This window comes from Chelonia mydas, chromosome 8 (genome assembly GCF_015237465.2).
Source record: "Chelonia mydas isolate rCheMyd1 chromosome 8, rCheMyd1.pri.v2, whole genome shotgun sequence".
Lineage (NCBI taxonomy): Eukaryota > Metazoa > Chordata > Testudines > Cheloniidae > Chelonia > Chelonia mydas.
Genome location: NC_057854.1, coordinates 98,270,861 through 98,293,384, shown reverse-complemented (window position 1 = coordinate 98,293,384; position 22,524 = coordinate 98,270,861). Strand labels below are relative to the sequence as shown.

Here is a 22,524-nt window from a genome sequence, read left to right as displayed (position 1 = left end):
GGTGCCCTCATTGTCCAGTAAAGGAGATACAGGCATTGAGGCCACCATCAGGTCCGCATGCCTCATGAACTGCTGTGGTACCGTGAGGCTTGGTGCTGGAGACGGTATGGTGGATGGCCCAGGAGCATGAGTTGAAGCTGTTGATGCCAAGGATTTAGAGCTGTGCGGCATAGGTACAGTAGGTGGTGCCATTGTAGAGCTTGGTGCCAAGATCTTCTTCAGCTCCTTGGGTGCTGAGTTGGAAGGTTTCAGTTTAGTGTGTAAAAAGAAAAGGAGTACTTGTGGCACCTTAGAGACTAACAAATTTATTTGAGCATAAGCTTTCATGAGCTACAGCTCACTTCATCGGATGCATTCAGTAGCTCATGAAAGCTTATGCTCAAATAAATTTGTGAGTCTCTAAGGTGCCACAAGTACTCCTGTTCTTTTTGCGGATACAGACTAACACGGCTGCTACTCTGAAACCTGACTTTAGTGTGTGAACCTCCATTACAGCTTGCCCGCATAGGGTCTTTAGCTCTTCAGGAAGTCTTGGTGCCGGATGTTCCCAGCGCCTCGCGGTCCAGCACTCTCGGTGCCATCTGTCCCGGGGCAGATTTTTCAGTTGGAGATAGCTTTCTTTTAGGGAAGTCTCAGTGCGGGGACTTTTTTGTAGCCTTTCTAGGAGTAGGCTCCTTGACAGCCGTTGTTGGAGCAGAGCCCCTGTCAGAGGCTGCCGCTGGCAACCATTGGCCAGGGGGTGACCTGGACTCAGGGTCGGAGGCTGGCCTGAGGGATTTCTCCATCATGAGTCACTTCAGTTGGAGATCCCTAACTTTTCTTGTCCTGGCTGTCAGCTTTCTGCAGCATGGGCACTTTTGAGTAATGTATGTCTCGCCGAGGCAGTGGACACACTGAACACGGCCGTCAGAGACTGGTATGGAGAGTCTGCAAGTCAGGCAACATTTCAAGCCAGGTGAGCCAGGCATGCCTGAGAGAGTCGGTCTCTTAGAGAAAAACAGGGGTAAACCCTGTCTGAAGCTAGGGCGGTACGTCTGCCGGAGAGACGGGGTGGATAGGGAAGGTAGAAGGAAAACAATTGTTTTGGTTGAAATTAAAGAAATTAGAGTAGGGCAAGAGGATAGGGAAGTTAATTACAACTAAGATAACACTACCACTATGAATTATCTACTGTAAATTTGTTCTGAAGTAAGAAAGGACACTGCTGCTTGCACCAACTCAAGCCACAGAAGGAACTGGGGGGTGGTTGGCTGCACACCACTATGTAACCGCTCAGAGCGGCACAAGATGGCTACGCGTGCGTGGCCCAACCCGGGCACTGCTACCACAAATCTCCGATTACAAGCGCAGGGCATCAAGATACCTAAAGTAGAACAACCACAGGGACGCTCCTTGAGGAAGAATGTGTAGCTAGTTATCCTTTGTGATGCACCATTTGGATATCAAAGATGGTGAGAAGTGGTTTTCAGTCTCATGACTCCTTGATTTGTTTTGGCATTGTCAAGAGAGCAACGCCTTGCTCCTCTACAGCCAGCTAGACTTCCATTCAGTTGCGATGCTCCCTTTCTGCAAGACTCCACTTTGGCAGACTGGAATTTGTGGCAACTTGCAGGAAATTCAAGAATGGGAGGCTCAACTGAATTAAATATGGACATGAACAGTATAGTCAGTGCAGTAACCCAGGATTATTTATTTTGGGATTAAATTCCATCCATTGATCCATTTCATTGCATATGCTATTCCAAGGCTCCAACATGAGCATCACTTTGTAAACTAATGCCATGCCTGCCCTGCATTTCCCCCTGCACATTACAGCTGTTCTGACTCTCACTAGTAGGTTACTCAAACTGACTGTAAAACACCTACAACGACAACAGTCCAAGCAAATTCATTCATTCTTTATATGCCTTGCTGTCTGCATTGGTCTGACTGACAATCCATTCTTTTGTACTACCAGCTAAACTTCAGTGAGGCTTCTCTTAAAGTTTCAATCCTCTCTGAGGGAAGACTGTTAGCAGATGACTAAGAAAACTGTAGGGAAAGAAGGATTTTAAAAATACCTCCCCATGGCTTTTAAAATCTCCCATGTCTCAATTTTCCTTACAAAAATACTCTGGTCCATATTTATTATTCAACTCCATTCCCACTCCAAAATTTTGCTCCGACAAGTGATTTATCTTTTTTTAATTCTAATTTATAGGAACTGGATGACTCAGTGGTTAGGCGAGGGACTATTGATCACTCCACCTCTAGTTTAGCGAGCTGAATGCAGTCCCGGTCAGAAGCTGGTAAAAGTCATTATATGGTGATGTCTATGAATGGTGTTAAGTGGTCTCATCCCAGTTCTTCATCTCTGAAATCCCCCTCCATAATTGGCAGATTTGTTGGCAGTCTCAGAGAAGAGATGGACATTGGAAGCTCTGTGAGTCACTGGCATCTTTTTGTTCTGCGTTTGTACAGTGCCTTGCAGAATGGGTCCATGACTAGAGCTCTTAGACACTAATACGATACAGCTAATAAGTAAATAATAATAATAATTCTGGGGCTGGAAAGTGAACTACCCAACCCAACCCTAGGGCTGAACCTTGTCCTGTAGATAGAGGACTTCAGCTCCTCAGCTTTCTCTCTCTCGGATACCTTCACAAGTAATACACTGAATTGGAACAATTTAAAATAAACTTGAATTTACTGTCACTGGAAGCAATAAATTCCAAGAGAAAGCTGTAGCCAGGCTTAAATAACTCCACACTGGAGCGACTGATTTTATCTTATTTTCGACATGAAAATGGCAATCCAAATGGGCTGGCTGTCAGAGATGCAGAGTTCATTTGGCACGACAGGTGCTCAGACCACTTTTATTTGGAAGCTTATCTATGTATTGAGGGGCCCTAACTTTGGGCAGATTTGAGAATTTTAACCCAACATAAACTGGTATCAGTTCTGTACATTTCCTGTGCATTTAACAGCTCCTGAGGGAAATGTGTCCAGCTGTGATTCTTGCTGTCTGTGATTTTTAGGGGGGGCACTTCCCCATCCACCCACTGCCCTTCACTATGTCTACTCGGACAAGTGGAAGGAAGCACTAGCTGAATAAGAGGCATTCTTGGGAGGTGTGAGCTATCTGTGCTGTCCTTGGACTGCCTTACCAATTCCATGCTAGATGCAGTCCGGAGCATGTAACTAACAACACAATCCGGTGTAGATTACACCACTTGCATTACATTAACAAAGTTAGCTACACAACATAGCCAGTTAACCTAAGTTCGATTATGTTCTCTGTACTAATGCTATGTCCTGAAGGAGAATGTCAGCTGACATCACACACAGGGCAATGGTAAGGGAAAATTCCTACTAGATCATCCATCCCATCCCCCAGTTCATGCAGGATGGCTCTGCGCAGTGTGTTAAGGGGCTGTGCTTCAGTTAGCATAGACCCTTTGAAGTCAGCCAGTCTGCAAAGCCAGACGGCGTTTTCTCCTAGGCATTCCAGGCCTGGGTGCCCAGAGTACACCGTAGTCTTTGTACTGGCCTTGTTAATAGCTCCCCAGCTCCAATCCAAACCCTGAGATATTCAACTGTCTCCCAAGACTTCAGCATAACCAGGGTAGAACTGTTTTCAAAACCCAGCTGATCCTATTTCAGATTGCCACGATGAAAAAGATAAACACCTCTGGCCAATGCACAAGCTGGAGAAGCAATGCATAATATATGTCATACGTCTGCATACACACACGTGGAAACTTTGCTTATTACTTAGTTCATATTAGGCATAATGGCTTCATTTTGGAGCTCACTTAAAGAAGCAGCAGTCACCATTTACAGCTCCCATTGACTTCAACATGCAGTTCTGGGGCTCTCCGAACCCAGCCAATACTAGACAAATATCTCACTTGGATGAGTTTCTATTTTTCAGAACCAGCATGTTACACTGGAATTTATTTTTGCTAATAATATAAAATCGCAATGACTATTGTATTATAAATCCTTGACTATTGCAATACAGTACAAATCAACTATGTCATTTGCAAACCCTCTGTTAAGAAAGCCCCTGCCACGTTACTATACAGTCATGGTATATTTCAGTTTGACTAAAGTAGCTAATAATGGTTAAATGTTTGTTTTATAAACATTAATCCACTCATGTGAGCAATCTCAACTCCTTGCAATACTAGAAAGAGGTTAGATGGGTCTCTTCATACTCCTCTGTAGCCAATGTACTGCAAATCGTACTTTCCAACAGTCCTTGGAGTGCAACTGAGCAGTTCACAGCCTCTCTCCCTCTTCCTCTAATCTTGTTACAAAGTAACCATGCCACTTGGAAAATGATCTTCAGAATGAACAGACTAAAACCAGGATGAGATCGGATCAAGCAATCAGGATCTTCTGGTTTCTAAGGAAAAAAAAAGTTTGCCCTTGAAATCAGATAATCTCCACTTCTCCACCTACGTATCCTTTGAAAAATAAAATAATTAAATATTACAATTGCCAGTCTCCCTCCCCGCCCCACCTCAATGCTGCCCTTTCCCTCTGCTTCATATTCAGGAAACAGGCACATCACTTCTTTTTTTTAAGCTACTCTAACCCCTTCTAAAATGTCCACTGAATTATTATAACTGTCATGATAAAATACATCATTGCAGAGCTTGAGTCACCTTCATTTCAAAGGGCAACTTTGATTTTCTGCTATGGAAATTATCAAAGGAGCCTTAAACGGCTGGATTCCTCCACCCCCCAAATAAAGTGCCAGACCCTCATTCGCTGTAAATGGACCCAGCTTCATGAATTTCGATGGAGCTATGTCAGTGATAAGGATCTGGCCCAAAACATTTCTCTACTGAAATGTTACCTTGTATTGAAAATTTCCTGCTGAGCTGACTGAGGTATCAGATAATGAAGCAATTTGCTCGGTAATCTGGTTAGATTAGAACGCAGGGTTCTCCTGGTTCTTATTCCTCTAAACTGAGAGCTGATATGAGGGAAGAAGAAAGAGTAGAATGCTAGAGCTTTAAACCCAGGAAGCAGTACTGAGAAATCTGAGGTGCATTTCTTCTGGGTAAACTAGTAACAACAACAACAACAACAATACATAATAAAATTTGGTTCTTCTACAGTGCATTTCATCTGTATATATCAAAGTGTTTTACAAAGTAGCATTAGCCTCCTTGCAGAAATGGAGAAACTGAGGCACAAAGAGAAGGGCTTTGGCCAAGGTCAAACAGTTGGTCAGTGGCAGAGAAAGAGACTAGAACCCAAGCCAACAAGTATCAGGTCAGTGACCTGTCCACTGGACCACACTCAACCCCGTAATTACAAATCAGCAGTTCCTTGTGTCTGTGGGAAACGGTATTATTTGGGACCAAGGATGGATATCTATTGCCAAACTGTATGATTAAGAATAAAAAGACAACAGTGGCCTGGAGATCTAGGGACAGATTTTGTGTGCATCTCTCAGGAGACACTGCCTAGGAGATAGGGGATAAATGTGGCTTTGTGCCCTGGGAACTGCTCTGACTCACTTGGTTGACCATGATCCTCTCTTCAGCCCAGAATAGTCAGAGTGAAAAGCACTTTCCTGTCACCATCATCTCCAGGGAACATCAGGGGCTGTTCAGTAGGGCAGCGTAGCATTAGGCTAGCACTGCAACGTTCAGTGATCACTCTGCTTGTAAGAGATCTAGCTTCACATACCGTGCCCAGACTCGCTGTCTGGGAGTCTCAGGCCTCAAAGCACACTCCCCAATGCCACAGCACTAAGTGAATTCCCTAGGGGGCCATCCCAGACCCTATCCACTGTCAGAGAGTGGAAAGAAGTTGAAAGGGGGCCAGAATCCCACTCTTTTCCGTATTGAACAATTTATTCAAACTGGCAGAAAAGAAACATGCATATACCCCCTTTAACTTTAGAGGCAGTTGAGTCTTTCATGTGCCAGCTGCTGATACATGCCACTATCTCAGGTCACCAGTATGTGGCGTCCTGCTGCTTTTCCCTTTCGCGTGCAAGGGCTCAGAGATGATGGAACACGTCCGCTGGCTGCAGTAAAAGTCTGGTGCCCTTAACGGCATTGGGTAAACTGTGAAGTTCTGTACACGCAAGGCCAGATCAATACAACCATTATCAAAGGGACATAAACAGAATAAAAAGCGGTCTCTGTTTTATGATGTAACCATGGCAATAGCAGAAAGCCCAAGTGTAGAAAAGCGGGTTAGCCAGCTAAGTAGGGTATACAGCAGATAATGTTTCTGTACTCTTTAAGTCACAGGAAAGGAATTTTCTGTTCCTGCAGAGATTTAATTCTGCAGTGAATTCCCCACTTTGGGAAGATGAAAAACTCCAAGAATTTCCCAACTCAAGACAAATGCTGATGAGGTCTGCCCCAGAAGTGTCTGCGTTTCTGTGGTGGGCAAACTGATTCCTGTACATGCTCAGTCCTTTGGGATCTTTTAGAATTAAAGGAGCTGGATATAAAATAATGAATGAGGTCATGATTTTCACTACAGTAGACCATTTTATAAACCTCACATGTAAGGCATTCTTATGTACAGAAAAGGAGCGTACATGACAAACACCTGCAGATACGGCCCACATTAAGCAACACAATCAGCTTGAAAATTAGCAATGTTATTTTTTCTGCAGTGTTATTACTTGTGTAAATGCTCTGTAATTAAGGATTCTGTGTATCCCAGCTACAGGGTTAATTTGGAGCTTGAAACAGCTCTAAAGTAACCCCCACATACCCTGAAAAATAATAATCAGGGTACATGTGGAGACAGAAAGCTATAGATCATGGATCCTTTACAGCAGCATTTCCCAACTTTCTAAGCAGACGTCCCACACCACCTCTGCAAACCTTCCCTGTGTTGTGTACATCTTAACGGAGCCATCATCCACATTGCCCCAGCTAGTCTTTTGTGCTGTGCCCCCCCCCCCCAACACACACACACACTTTATGAAATGCTGGGGTCAATCTTGATAACATGAGCCTTCCTCTCCTTTCTTTGGTGAGAAGTGCAATGGTTAATGGTGTTGACATTTTCAGTTTCATCGTTGGCATCTGGGTAGTACTCACAGAAATGAATGAGACAGTTTGCATCTCAGAGTGACTGGTTCAGGCTCTCTGCAAACTCAGGCAGACATATCTGAATTGATTATGCTCGCTTCACATTTTGAAGGTTTTCTTCATACCATAACACCTACGGAATTACTTTTAAAAAAATGGAAGCTGAGACTCCTGAAGAACAACTACGAGGTCTGGTCACTCTCCTGGCTTGTCCTTCACCACCTCCAGAGAGGCATATACTGCACTTTGGGAAACATTGCTTTATAGACAGTAATCTAGAGGATTTAGCAAAGTAATCACCAGAGGATCTCTTTTAGTAAAGCTATGCAATAATCATGAGGACATTGGACGGCAAGTTGATTTCCTCAGGAGAGTCTGGTAAAAAGTAACAAGTTCACATTCCTAGCCAGACTCTAAAGTTTGTTGCAGAGAATGACCTAAAGCAGTAAGGCTTCCTTCAATGCCTCAAGGTGCATGTTGTTGTGTTTGTTTCAAAGGATATACATGCAGATAAGTCTGCCTTAGTAATATGATATTTTTGCATCTTCGAGACTGATGCTCTGAAAAATGACCAAGGATCAACGTTTCTGAGATTTCACATTAGGTATAAGTAACATGGTTCATTTCAATTAAAGAATCAACATGAACCTTTGTCCAAAATTCAAACACAACCAAACAGTTTCCTAAAGTCTGAAATATTAAAATGAACTTTTTAAAAATAAAAAAAATAAAATTAAAAGGACTAGTCACATGGCATTTCCAGCCCAATTTTGGAGAGGAAAGGGGTTGTGAACATGGTTTAGATAAGCACCCAAGCTTCTGAGTGTTCATTTGTTATGAACCTCAGCCTTTTGAGGGTCCTTGAACAGCTATTCTCCCCAGTGGTCCAGTTGCTCGAAATGAGCACTTTCTTTTGTGAGGCCTGCACGGGTTCTATTCCCACTCAGGCAAACTACTTTAGATGAAATTCAGTGGCCTGTTTTATGTAGGAAGGCAAATTAGGTGATCATAATGGTCCCTTCTGGTCTTGAAATCTATTAATCTGCAAGTATCAGTACTCTTGCAAAAGATGTCTGATGGGAGCCATAGAAATAGATATAGTAAACTATTATAAAATTATTAGAACTATTGCTAAATTTTATGTTGCAAAATCACTATATTAAGATATATTTGCTAACAATAAGAAAATTAAACTTCCATCTAATTAACACATTTCCCTTAATGTGATTTTACTAGCAGTATCTTAGGGATATAATAAGCAGATCCTAAGAAATTGGTGAAACCTACCATCTGGGAAAATACAAGCTATGATGCTAACTTGACTCTGGCTTGAAAGAGTTACAAAGTTAATACAAAAAGAAAAGGAGTACTTGTGGCACCTTAGAGACTAACCAATTTATTTGAACGAAAGTTTATGCTCAAATAAATTGGTTAGTCTCTAAGGTGCCACAAGTCCTCCTTTTCTTTTTGCGAATACAGACTAACACGGCTGTTACTCTGAAACCTGAAAGTTAATACAGTTTTCCTGTCTGAGAATCCTTTGCAATGGAGTTCTGCATATAGGGGTCCTCTGGGTTTTGATATGGTTTCTAACGTTTACTAGTGTAATGGAAGACGGTTGGCAGAAAAGCTTTAACAAGAAGTGAAATTAAGTCTTGTTCCAATGCGGGTTAGAACACACTATGAATAGGTCACATTTTTCATGAAAAACAGCCATGAAATATATGAACTTTCAGCCATCCAGAGACTGATTAATGATTCAAATAACCAATCTCTCTCACATAATAGCTCTTAGGGAACATTATAGATACAGACCCCATTCAACAGCTTAAACTGGGCTCTATATCAAGAAAACGTATGCAAAACTACAGGGTAGCCACACACAAAGTCAAAGTAATATTCCTATCAGGTCTTTGGTGTTAAGCTGTTTCTGGGGCCTTGAAGTTTAAAAGCTCAGCTTTTCAGGTTTCAAAAATACTCAAGAAGAAGTTTTGTTTTATTAAAATGCTCAGAGGGGAGTTTTCTAATGAGAAGACAGACTAAGGTCCTGACAACTTGTGGTCATTAAGGAAATCGATGGCGCTTTTCAAAAGAGCAGGAGTCTTATTTGCTCAGTGTCCTGGCCAAATTCCAATGCAAGTAACTATATTCTAACTGCCTAAAACATGCCCCCTGCATGTTCAATCAGATACAAGCGTCACCATTCCCTGTGCTATTCTGCATACTGTTAATCAGCTGCTTTCTTCCTTCCCTAGGGTGGCTGCACTGGCCCCCGCACGTACAGGGCCAAATAATGGACAATGCAGCAACAGGAGTGCAGGCTGCAAGTGGGCTGTATGTAACAAGCTGTGGAAAACCTGATCTGTAGGGTCGTCTGTGACTTCTATAATGGAGAGGAGCAAGGAAGCATGACCATGGACACGGTCTGCATTTTTCTATGCATACTTATGAATGGCCACAAAGCAACAGCTCCTATCACACAAGAATTATGCCTACTCTTTGCAGGCAGGGAATTCATGAGGGGGCTGTGGGTTGGGCTGGTCCCAGCCACACACTGATGCTGTATTTGTAGAATATTAAGGTGTTGCTGGGGGAGCATCTTGCCTGCATCCAGACACACGCCTAACTTTGGTTCATTGTTTGGTAAATCTTCAATTTTTTAATCAAAAGCTAAAATATTTTGAACAATGTTTTCTGCAGGGCTTTTTTTTTTTCTTCATTTTGGTTGGAAAAACATTTTGTGACAAAAAATGTTAACCAGCTCTACTGTTAATCCAACGTACTATTTCTTTACAAGGGGAACACGGCATCCCTAGTTGACAGCAGCCAGAACTACCAAAGCCTTCTCCTCAGGCCCGTTGTTACCCTACCACCCAACAGATGCTCAGCTAAGTCTAAGCTATGGGCAGCATAAAAAGGAGCCTGAGGGAAGGATACCGGGGTTCAGGTGCTAACATCTGAATCAGGGACCCAGGCTCGATTCCCTGTTCTGTTGCAAACTTCTCGTGTGCCCTTGGACTAGTCTCTCTATGCCTTAATTCGCCACCTGTAAAATTAGCATAACAGTGCTTCCCTTTCTCATGGGGTGTGGATTGCTTCTCAGACACTACAGCCATGTAGTGCCTCAGACAGATGTGTGGCATGTATGACAGTCACTGGATACTGCCAGACTGCTGAGGTGATCCTCAAGACCTCCTCTTTTCCAGCTACTGCACCAGAGAGCCAGGTGCTTGGTGTTATCGGAATTGCTACAGTGTTTCCCATACTGGCTGGGTAAGTCTGTGTTATAGCAAAGCTAATACCTTGTACCACTTGTGACAGGGTCGGGCCAGTTGGCTACAGGAGAGTAACAGAAGGCAGATATATTAGCCCCAGGTTAAGTAGGTCCCTTTTCCCTGGTAAGATAACAGGGAAAGTTCCAGAACAATCAGGAACCTTCTGGAGACAATTAAGACAGACAGGCTGATTAGAACACCTGCAGCCAATCAAGAAGCTGCTAGAATCAATTAAGGCAGGCTAATCAGGGCACCTGGGTTTAAAAAGGAGCTCACTTCAGTTTGTGGTGCACGTGTAAGGAGCTGGCAGCAAGAGGTGCTAGGAACTGAAAGTGAGAACCTGTTGGAGGACTGAGGAGTACAAGTATTATCAGACACCAGGAGGAAGGTCCTTTGGTGAGGATAAAGAAGAGGTTGGGAGGAGGCCATGGGGAAGTAGCCCAGGGAGTTGTAGCGGTCACACAGCTGTTCCAGGAGTCACTCTAGACAGCTGCATTCCACAGGACCCTGGGCTGGAACCCAGAGTAGAGGGCGGGCCCGGATTCCCCCCAAACCTCCCAACTCCTGGTCAGACACAGGAGGAGTTGACCTGGACTGTGGGTTTATGAAAACGGCCAAACTGAGGGCTGCCGTGAAGCTCCAAGGCGAGCAAATCCGCCAATAAGCGCAAGACCCACCAAGGTAGAGCAGGAACTTTGTCACACACTGAACAAGCACAATGCAGCCATACCAGGGCCAAGCATTTGGCCGCATGGCTCTAATTTATCTTCCAGCACAAACAGCTCCTTTGCTTAAAAAAACCCTCCAAGTGACTTTGCTGCTTACATTGCTCCCATGTCTCTTCATCTGTAAGCACAATCCCAAACAGAACAAAGTTACAAACGGGGTACACGTTCCCTGTGCTACTCAGTGGCTGAGAACAAATCAAAATGGATGGGCTCATCCTGGACAGTTTCACTCACCCTCCTCCCCCGCTTCATTTATTAACATTCAAAATGGTTTGAGTAGGAGTGCAAATTAGTTTTTGAGCTCTGCTCTGAAATATTCTCCACTTTGCTGCTATGATACATAAGGGTTTGGGAAATCTGAGAGCGTGTGTGTGGTGGAAATATGGAGCAGAAAACAATTGCTTTCAGACATTCAAATGTTAGATTAGATAATACCCCTTGCAGGCTCATAGTGTAGGAAGCTTAAGTGTGCAATTTTGACACCAAATTCCTGCAAAGTCTATTATTATACTTTATTTGTCGGCCGTACAGTATCACATTGATGATAATACTAATAACATCATTTCAGGAGATGAGTGGAAGTGGCGCCTATAAGACTGACACAATTTGCTGACCTGCCAAAAGGAAAATTTATGTCAAACTCCAACACAGTGTGTGCAACAGGGAGATGAGCTGTGTTTTTCTTATTGAGTTGTCTGGTGAGGAACAGAGCACTGCAGAGTGGGGTGATGGTGGGAGATCATGAAAACAATGTTGTCATTACAGATATCTTTGTACTGCAGAATATGAAAGCAAGTTTCAAACAAAAATCACCTGACTCCTAGTGAAGTGACCCGTTTATCTACTGGACTAGACTGCCTGCCCCCCAAATAAGCCTTTTCCTTTATAACTGGTGATACTGGAAAATACAGATTCACCCTTCAAAATTTCAGCGAGACCTGGGGTGAGCTTGTGTCCATGATGCACAAGAAAGGCTGCGTTTGTTTTTATAGGGCCACCACAGAGTTGTTTTCACAATTTGAACAGCAGATTTTTCAGCAGATTTTTCCAGGATCAGGAGGCCACTGTAAAATATTCTTCCATTTTCAGGGTAGGCAAAACATTAGGCCTATCACCCTTGATGGCAACCCCTTTAGATGCTGTCACCTGAAGCCTGGCTGGGAGAAAGGGAGTTTGAATGACAATTAAACTGCCCCCGACTGAGCCAAGTAGATCTAGAGGGTCACCAAAGCATTATCAGAAGGATAGGGGATGTCAGAGCATGAAAGGTAAGCAACAATCACACTGGTTAGTGGCCAAAAGGGCCATAAATAGCTAGAGCAGCAAAAAGAAGGTCTTGCAAAGGGGAAGGTAGTAGAATACTGAGGAACAGGGTCTATAAGAATATGTCTACACTGCATTGAAAACCCAGGCTCAGACTCAGATTTGAGCCCAAAGCCCTCTATCGTCCACACAAATCTTTATGAATCAGGTCAGCAAGCACTCAGGATCTGGGTCTTAGAACCCACCAACTGGGGTTGGGAGACCCTGAGTCCCTCTGTGACAGCCGTATCATTTTATATTGCAGATACAATTCAAGCAGCACAACCAAGCCAGAAGGTCTGAATAGTGCAGTGTGGGCATGTTAGCATAGTTGCAAGACCTGGATCCAGTAATTGTAAACCCAGGTATACAGTGCAGTGGGGATGCTCAAGAATGGGCTTAGAAACACTGACTCCACCAGAATGGGTCCCAAGGACCCAGCTTTACAATGCAGCGTAGTCATACCCTAAAAGAGGAATGAGGAGGGGCACGGAGAAGAGAGACCATTTGGGGATGCCTCCACTGCAATAAAACCTTTGTGGCTGGACCGAGTCAGCTGACACTAGAGCAAATTTTTTAGAAAAGCATCCAATCTCGATTGAAAAATTGCTAGTGATAGAGAATCCACCAGTAACCTTGGTAAATTGTTCCCATGGTTAATTACTCTCAGTTAAAAATTTACATATTATTTCCAGTCTGAATGTATCTAGCCATTAGATCATCTTATACCTTTCTCTACTAGATTTAAGAGCCCATTATCAAATATCTGTTCCCCATGTAGGCACCTACAGACTGTAACCAAGTAACCCCTTAACCTTCTCTTTATTAAGCTAAATAGATTGACCTCCTTGTGTCTATCACCATAAGGAATGTTTTCTGATCCTTTTATCATTCTTGGGTCTTCTCTGAACCCTCTTCAGTTATCATCATCCTTCTTCAATTGTGGGTGCCAGAACTGGACACAGTATTCCAGCAGTGGTTGCACCAATCTCACCAGCTCTAGAGATGGACACAGTTTAAGAACTTGGCTAGACAGAGTGTGGAAGTGAGATCTATCAAGCCGAAAAGAACTATAAGTGGGATTCTTTCACAACCTGCACTGCAAACACATGCCCCATAAAGTCCAAATTCACACTTCTCCTCAGGCCTGACTACTTCTAGCCCATACCCTAGATCCCTTCTCCTCTGGAGAGCCACTGTAACTACAGCAGAGTGTCTGTATGTGTACACGTGAGTCTTAGAGAGAGAGCTAAAACTGCTTCCCTTATTCCCATGTCACTTGCCCCCACATACAGAGTGAACTTTTTCAAAGGAAACAGCTTATCTTCCAGACTGCAGAAGAAGAAAAATCCTCCTAAGTTGCAATATTTTAAAAGCTGCTTTATGTTGTTATGGCAGCTAATTTTTCTTAAATGATTTAAGGAAACGAATACATCTAAAGGGGCTGTACCAGGCTGTTATAGGATAGCAACATTAAACTGGACTTCCTTTGCTTTAAACAATCAAATCTCTTATGGGCAGTTCCCCATGACGGATCTTGGAAGTGGCAAATTTTTATGCTTGAGAGCGTGTAGAGTGGGAGGGATTAGGGTAGTTTTCTAATGCATTTATTGTGGGGTGAACCTTATTTTGCATTTTATTTCAGTTCATTTTCTTCTGGTTTTTGTTTTGTTGAATTGAGAAGGAGAGGAAGCAGGAGGGTTAACACTATCTTACATGATAATTCCCAGATCAGTTACAATTTGACAAGAATAGGAAAGAGACATGGAACTGTTTTGTCTTCCTATCCATCTGGGTAGCCAGACATTTAACATGTGCTCCTCACCAAAGCAGCTGAGGGTGAAATTTACACCTGGGCAATACTTAAGACTAAGCGATTCAGAGACTTTGTGATGGTCGTCTGCCCCAGGTGGGGGGGAGGGTGTCAGCCTGAACGTGTACCACTAAAATCCATCAACGCTATAGCGGAAAGGCCCACGTGTGATCTCATTTTCTCCCTCTGAGGCAACTGGCAACTCTTCCCTCCTTCTCTTCTTCCCAGCCCCTTGCTTATTGTCAGTTCATGCAAATATTAATTGGCTCAGAGGGACTAGCAGTAAAGCACTCCCCCAGGAAAAGAGTTGTCCCATAGCGTATCATTTAGTGTGAGAAGACAGTCTGGCTCTGAGAACTGCTGGTGCTGAGCATTATCAGCCCTGAATGACGTCAGAAATCCTTAGGATGAGGCCCAAGCTAAGGAAACATTTTTATCCAAAGGCAATTTCATTTTACTGCTGCTGACCTCAGCTAGTAACACAACCGATATGGACACCAGCTGGTGAGCTCTCTCCACCCAGCTTCCCTGTTAGACTCAAGGACCTCTTTACCCCTGGGAGAAACAGCCTTCTCTAATGATGCAGCTTGCAAGCCCTCTGCATCAGGTAGGAAGAGAGTCTGGTTGCTCTTTGGGATGGAAAAAGAGAGGGAGAATAGACCCTGCCTGGCCAGCTTCTTCCTTTACTATTATTCTTTTTGATTGTTCTGCCGCAGCAGCTAGGAGCCTCCATCACAGGCTAGAACCCCGTTGTGCTAGGGACTGCACAAACACAGAATTCAAAGGCGGATCCTGCCTCAAAAAGCTCACAATCTAAGTAAGTTCTTCCTGCAGTGGAATTCCACTCCAGAGTACCACTCTTCTGCACAAGCTGAGGCCCCCTACGTGGCTAATTTCCTAGCTTATCCTGAAGCCGCTCCTATATTGACGTTGTTATATGCTATTTTGGGCATGGGGTTCACTGGCAAGCCACGGGGTTAGAGGGAAAAGCTAGAACTAGGACTGACTACCCAAGAGTAGTAGTCCCTCTGTCTTGTGAGGTGCCAAGCCATGCCATTATATACACATATAAATACACACACACAAAAGGAAAAAGAAAAACCACAGTTTATGTGAAAGAAACACACCTGATTGGCAAAATGGGAAGCACAATTATCAAATTAATATCAGGAATTCCATACAACAAACAATGTGTATAAAATCCCCTCATATTTCCCAGAGAGTGCCTAGAATCATTTCTTTTTTTCCTACCCCGTCTCCATCTTTGTTCAGCGCTTTTTCTCAGGTTGTGTGTTCATTAATCCTTCTCCACTTTGAGGTCAAACATTCAATAACTGTCTGCCTTCCTCCTCCTCTTCCCCACATTCCCTGCAATGCATCTCCTCTGATTAGCAGAGATTTCACTTCACGAACATCTCGGCTTCTCTAACCGAGCCTACGCATGTGTTCATGGAATACTTACAAATATTATTTCCTTCCTGCCCATACACTACATAGCAATGCCTACCAGACCTCTGGATTAAACATCAGTGCCACTTGGTAATTCAATTTCAGGGGCCTGCTGTTTTGAATCCAGCTCAAGACATCACAAGAGCTGCTCAATTGAATTTGGGCCCTGCGTTCAGCACTATTCCCTGTATAATCTGCGCTGAACTTATTTGAACTTGCTCTCTCCACTTGAATGTTCCCAATGAGAAACAACACTTCAAATGTTCCCTGATGACATGCAGCGGAGGTGTTGTTTGCTTGGTTCCCTTTTTAAAGGTTTGCCACAGGATCTGTCCAGGTCAGAATTGTCAGCTGCCTGAAGCGGCCCGCAGGCTCCGCCTATGCAATGCAATGCAATGCTCTACCTCGGGGAAGATGCTTTTCCAGTGTAAGTGTCCCCACTCACCGGATTGTTGTACATCTGAACGATGAGCTGTTTTACTCCATGCAGCGTGGGATGAGCCCAGGGAGACGGATCCACCCAGTGTCGGTTTAAATCAAACCCCATCAAGGAGCACCTGTACAAACACACAAAACAGCCATCAGTATGGTCTTCAACTTATACCCATGTCAGACAGAATTAGGTGGAAGTCCTGCTGGCTGGTGCAAAGCTCCTAGCAAAAAACAGGGCAAGTTCTCTCCAGAGCAGTAGGAGAAATCAGGCGGTGACCTGTTATGACCCGGTCGGCAGGATTTCTGTAGCAGCACCTTTGGTGACTCACATTTAAGCTTCTTACCCTTCATATCATTGTTCCCTCAACCTCCCTTTCAGCCAGCCTTGTCCTTTTCCACTTCACCTCCCCAATCTGACCATGCTGCAGTGCCAACAATGACAGTCTCAATAGTCCATTCACCCACTTAGCCCATGACTGTCTTCCCACTTTCTTCCACGTACCAGCTACGTCTGCAAGGTTCTGCCAAAGTTGACCCACCATGCTCCTACCCCATCCTCAGAGAAGCCCTTAAACACATGGAAGTCAACGGGCATTAAGAGGGTGCTTGAGTGCTTCATGGAATAGGGATGGACTTAAGCATGCGTTTAAGTGTTTTCACTGAGCCAGGGCTTTTCAGTCCTTCTCTCTGTTGCCAAACCTACACAAAATTAGACAAGAAAGCCATCTATTCCATTTACATGAAAAGAAAGCCCAACCCTATTTACTTTATCATGCCATGAACTAGCCCTTACTAAGCAGATCAACCATGTAACCTTCTTAATGTGAGATCCTATATGTTACTTCTGACTCCTCTTCTCTCCCTGCTGACTCGTATTCCTCCTGGTACTTCATGGTCTAATTTCGAGTCTAATACTGTCCCCCTTACTCAGGTTGAGTTATATCTTCCTCTCAAAAAGTCCCTCTAAAGTCACCCAGACTACTGGCAGAGTGAGGTACTTCTGAACACAAGGAAGGGTTGCAGAATGAGCCCCACGGTTTGTAAACTCCTCAGGGCAGGGATCACATCTGCTGTCCACTTTAGGTGTCATCTACCCCACCTTTGGGCATCAAGTGCAACATATAATTGTCACCCTGACAGAGCAAGATCTGACCAGTGGATATGGTTCAGCAATGCAGGAATCATACTGATTCTCAACAGAAACAACAACAGACAACCCCAGGCAAAGATACAAATTTTCCTATATATAAAACTAAACAATGCAATCAAATTTGCTACTAAACCTTAAAGCTTCTTGAGACGTAAAGAGCTTTCGTTGATCCACAAACCATTGTGTGAAGGCCTGTTCTATCTTAATCTTTTAAATACACCTATACAAACAATAGAGATTTGCTCTAGTAATGTAGTTTAACAAAAATATGAAGAATCTGGGAGTTAGGACTTTACATTTAATAGGCAAAAATGAAAGGAAAATACCCAACATCCTAAATGCTGAGCCAAAGCACAGGCTTGTATAGAAACACAAAATGCACAACTTGGAAGAGGAAAGTGTCGGGTTGAAACCACAAAATTAAACTCAACACTTGAGCTGGTCAGAAATCTTCCAACAGAACAGCATTCTGCAAGAATGTATCGATTCTGTCAAAAATTTTGACAGATCAGGCAAGCAGCCAATTAATTGGCAGGTGGGTTCTCCTGGCTCCAGCTTCCCACCTCTCAGGTACCCCATCAGGGCAGGGCTTGTGGGAAGGCAGCAGAATGATTGCCCCCAGGTGGTCACCTCTGAAGTCAGGAGGCCAGTTCGCCTGTTACTCAGGAAGTCAGGTGGCTGATTCCCCACCTGGCCAGTTCCCCAGGCTGCCCACTTAAAGGTCATGTGGATGGCTGGGCTACCTGACCATTTTGTCACCTTGGCAGCTGGTGAGCCAGACAGCCTGCTCTTCTGCAAAACAAAACAGATTTGTTTCATTTCACATGGAATGGGAAAAAAAAAGTGAGAAAAATCTTTGAATTTTTTGCAGAACAGGAAACCCCATTCCTGCTCAGCTCCTCTCACGATGCCTGCCTCTGACCTCATTGGCACTAGCATAAAACAGGAGTATCGCCACTGAAAAGTAAATGGTGTAAAACTGGTAAGAGATCAGAATCACACTAACCGACTTTTCATTTTGCAAACTTAGAAACCTTCATGCTCACAATGAATTTTCTTGCTGTTTGGCAAACCACGCTAGGACACAGCATGCTGACTCCACAGGACATCTTTTGTAGGAGCTCGGTGCCAGAAATCGCATCTCCTGCATGACTAGACCAGGTCATTTACATTTAAACATATTTTAAAGTAGTAACATCACAGAAAGCAAACAAATTTTGATTCCACCATGTTCACTTTCCTTGGTCATTTGAGCAATCAGGCTATAGAGCACACGAAAAACAACAACTAAGTTCAAACGGGAATTGCGAATTGACGTTTGCACAGTATTTGTTAGTTACATAACTCACCCGACCAGGGAACAGAAATAATTATGCATAATTTCTGTAACTAACCAACACAGGACAAATTTCCTATGAATCACTCTTTATGATGAATTTCAGGATCTATTTTACGCAACAAATGAATGTGAGAAAATTGCACCAACATTTCAGAAACAAAAAAAAAAAAACAAAGACAAAGTTATTCAGATGGGATTATCCATCATTACTTAATATGATCCCAAACTAATTTCAAAATATCATTTAGTTAATCTACGATATCACTGTATTTCACCTCTATTGAAGCAACAGTTAATTTACTCTGATATGGGCATTAGTAGGTCTTTCCAGTTTTGGAGCAGTGTTCAGTTTTCTTTTTACTTATTTACCTACAGACTAATTTGCATCCATAATGTTTTCTTTATTCATCTCTTGCAAACTTGTGCCATCTCCAAGGAAACAAAGTTGTTTTCCTTGGCACTTCAGATTTGATTATTGATCTTATTTCACATAAAACAGTCTCCCAAAACTTATGCATAACTGGACATGGCCAAAACATATGGTGAGAGGCTTCTGCATGACTTTTATATATCCATACTCAATGGGGACCACATGCTGAAAGAAATCTTTCCTGGACCCCTCTTTCGGCCTTCAAAAAGCTCCCCAACCTCACCATCAGAAGCAAGCTCCCCACAGACCAGGACACACCACTCAAGAGATCCAGACCCTGCCAGAACAAAAGATATGTAGACACATTTCCACTGCTATGATGATCAACACCCCACCCCAGAAATACACCTTTCAAGACCCATGGGTCCAGCACAGGCCTATCACACCATGTGGTGTACCTCATCCAGTGCACTAAATACCCCAGTAACAAATGTGTGGGTGAAACTAATCACTACACTATCAAAGGAACTCAAACTGAAAAATGATGAGAGACAAAAACACTGTGTCACCTGTTGGTGAACACTTTTCACAAAGTGATCACTCTATATCTTACCTATCACTCCTCATCTTCAAAGGAAACCTGCACAGTATCTTCAAAAAGGTGAGTGGGGGAGCTTAAATTCATAACTTTGCTAGACACTGAAAATCATGGCCTGAACAGAGACACTGGAATTATGTTTTATTACAAGAACCTATAAACCCATTAATTTCCCTCCTCTGCCCCATTCCCCCCCCGCCCACAGTATGATTAGAGAGGTGTTACAGGTCACTTCACCTTGAATGGTCCTTTGAAATATGTGTTAACTCCTTATGCTAAACCATCTGTTCTACCTTGTATTTAGCTGTGACACTCTGAGTGTGTTTCCCACACCTGAAGGAGAGCTCTGTGTAAACTCAAAAGCTTCTCTCTCACTAACAGAAGTTGGTCCAATAAAATATATTACCTCACGCGCCTTGTCTCTCTTTTACAGATCCTGCACTCATGCTACTCTTTTACTCCCAGGTAATGCAGTCTCTCTTGTGTCCAATGTATCCTCTGCAACAGTTTCAACTGGGTAGTTTCCCATTTGCATCTTGCATTCATTTTTAAATCTCCTCTCCACAGCCTAGACCAGATTGTTTCCAAGTACATGTTGCTTGGTGCTTCCATTAGTTAACTGGTTGACTGATGTCTCAGGTACCCCATACATAACCTAGAAATAATAGTACCACCTAGCTCTTACACAGGTTTTTTCGTCAGCAGACCTCAAAGCACTTTACAAAGGAGGTTAGTATCATTATCCCCTTTGTACAGGTAGGGAAAGTGAGGCAGAGGAAGTGGAGTGACTTGCTGAAGGTCACCCAGGGAATAGAACTGAGGTCTCCCAAGTTCTAGACCATTGCTCTATCCACTAGTTCACACTGCTTCAAAACACCAGCCCTGCAATGGGAAAAGAATTGTGTTCCACTACACCCTATCAACCTTTGAAGATTTAGGGCCAGATTTTTCATCCTTTACTCACACCGGTGAGTACCATAATGAGTGCCATTGGTTTCAGTGCCAACTGTTCACATGAGTACCCACCAGTGTCACACAGAGCTCCACAATCTGGCCCATAAAGATTGCAAGATGGTGGGTTGTATATTCTACAACAGTGGTGTGTTTATATTGTACAAGAAATAAACTAAAACATTCAGTACAAAACCAACCCAAAAGAGAGAGAGAAACTGAGAAAAGCAGAGGAAGAAAAGTTACATTTGAAGATGAGCTTTGAAATGAGACCTGGGGCTGAGCAATACAGAAGGATGTACCAGATTGAGAGAGCTGCCTTGCATTCAAAAAACAGTGAGGCTGCAGGAAGGATGGAAAATGCAGGTAAGTGAAGGGAGAGGGGAAGGAAGTAGAGAGAAACAAGCTTCGTGAGGGTGGTTGGAGCAAAGTGATGAAAGGTTTTAAAAACAAACTGGGTAATTTTGAACTGGAGCCTGAAATGGATTGGGATGTTGGTGCAGATGATTCAGAATGAAGGGGGAGGTGGTTGCATATTTTGGTGTGATAAAGGAGGAAAGCAGCATTCTGTCTTTGCCACCTGCTCCTGCCGATCATTCACAATGGGAAACCCTAAACTTTTTTTATGACACTATTTTCACCTCCATGGAAACCAACCGTTATGTCTTTATGAACTTTCTGAGCAATCAGCAATTGCTGTTGATAGTCCATATTAACATAATTTTAAAACATTCATATGTCGAACACTTGCAAATTCAAACCGTGTTGGTTTAGAGTACACTGGACATGGTATGTTTCTGTTCCATGACTGGATGAGCATAACTCTTAGAATCAGGTTTCTGCTGTAGATACTTGGGCTTATGAATTAGAAATTCAGTTCCATTAAGATTCTCCAATAGTCCCCTGAAATTCACTATTTTGGCAAACATTTCTGCTACTAAACCACCATAAGGAGGTGCAAATCCAGTCAAAGCAAATTAGTTCCAATACTGAAACAGAAACTAACTGAAGATGTTTGCAGTCCCCATCTCTCTCTACTTCAAGAGGTTACCACCCCACCTTGACAAAAGCAAAGAAGCTCAAACTAGCATCTAAACCGCTAAGAGGTTTCTGTTCAAATCATTGCCTAACATTCTGAGGTTCACCCAACACTGGTTTAAAATATCCCTCGCATAGCTGCTTTAGCAAACCCCTTCTAATTTCTTGCTAGAATTGAGAAGGGTTTAGTGATGTGGTCAATGCCGGGCCATAAAAATTTTACAGCTGCTTATGTTCCCTTCAGGTTGTGCCTTTCCTTTCAAGAACCTCCAAGTTACAGAAATCTCCAGGACCTCCAACTTTCCCTTTGCTTTGATTCTTCTCCCCCCCCCGGCATTTTCCTTCTCTGCACCTACTATGATCCTGAGTCTTTCACTAACAGACCTTCTTCCACAAGGTGAGATATGGAGAATAATGGAGTAAAGGAGTTAAAGAAATCCTTTTTCATGGCATATGATTTTTTACAAAGAGAACTGTACACACTTCCCTTCGGCTTTGTTGGTTCATTGGATCAGTACCGGGTGAATCTGCAGATAATACCGCACACAAAGCCTGTACGTTCAAATCCGCAAATGGCACTTGCGGTCAGGGTTAGGGTCTGACATTGAAAAGGGGTAGGGGGCAGGGGAGGAGATGCAGCATACTTTTTTCCAGGCATAGGCAATAAAAAGAGCTGAGACAGAGGGTAATTGGTCTCTGTTGTTGCTCCTCTTCGAAGCAAGAGTTGCAGCAGGAACTGCTGGGAGACTGTAGTCTGCAATAGTCACTGTGCACAATGAGAGAGAGAGGTCAAGGCAAAGAAATGGAATCCTGGCTTCATATAATGAAAATATCATTTTAACCCTCTCAGACGCATGACATTTTACAAATCAAATGTTCACCTGTCAGCACTGGAGAAGCTGGAGTCTTCATTAGTGTGCATTTCACCGTTTGGGTCCTTGGGGGTTGTGATTTATGCATTTGCCTATAATCCATAAAAGGGGATTCTTTCAGGCTGACATGTTTTAAGGCAATTAGGGTA

At 43.3% G+C, this 22,524-nt stretch overlaps 1 protein-coding gene across 1 annotated transcript in view; it reads right to left on the bottom strand.

Moving 5' to 3' along the window:
- Positions 1–22,524, bottom strand: part of LOC102939366 (AGBL carboxypeptidase 4) — a 1,380,179-nt gene that overhangs the window by 195,775 nt on the left and 1,161,880 nt on the right. The window contains exon 9 of the mRNA XM_007062150.3: positions 16,071–16,182. Coding sequence (XP_007062212.1) covers positions 16,071–16,182 — 112 coding nt within the window. The remainder of the gene's footprint in view (positions 1–16,070; positions 16,183–22,524) is intronic.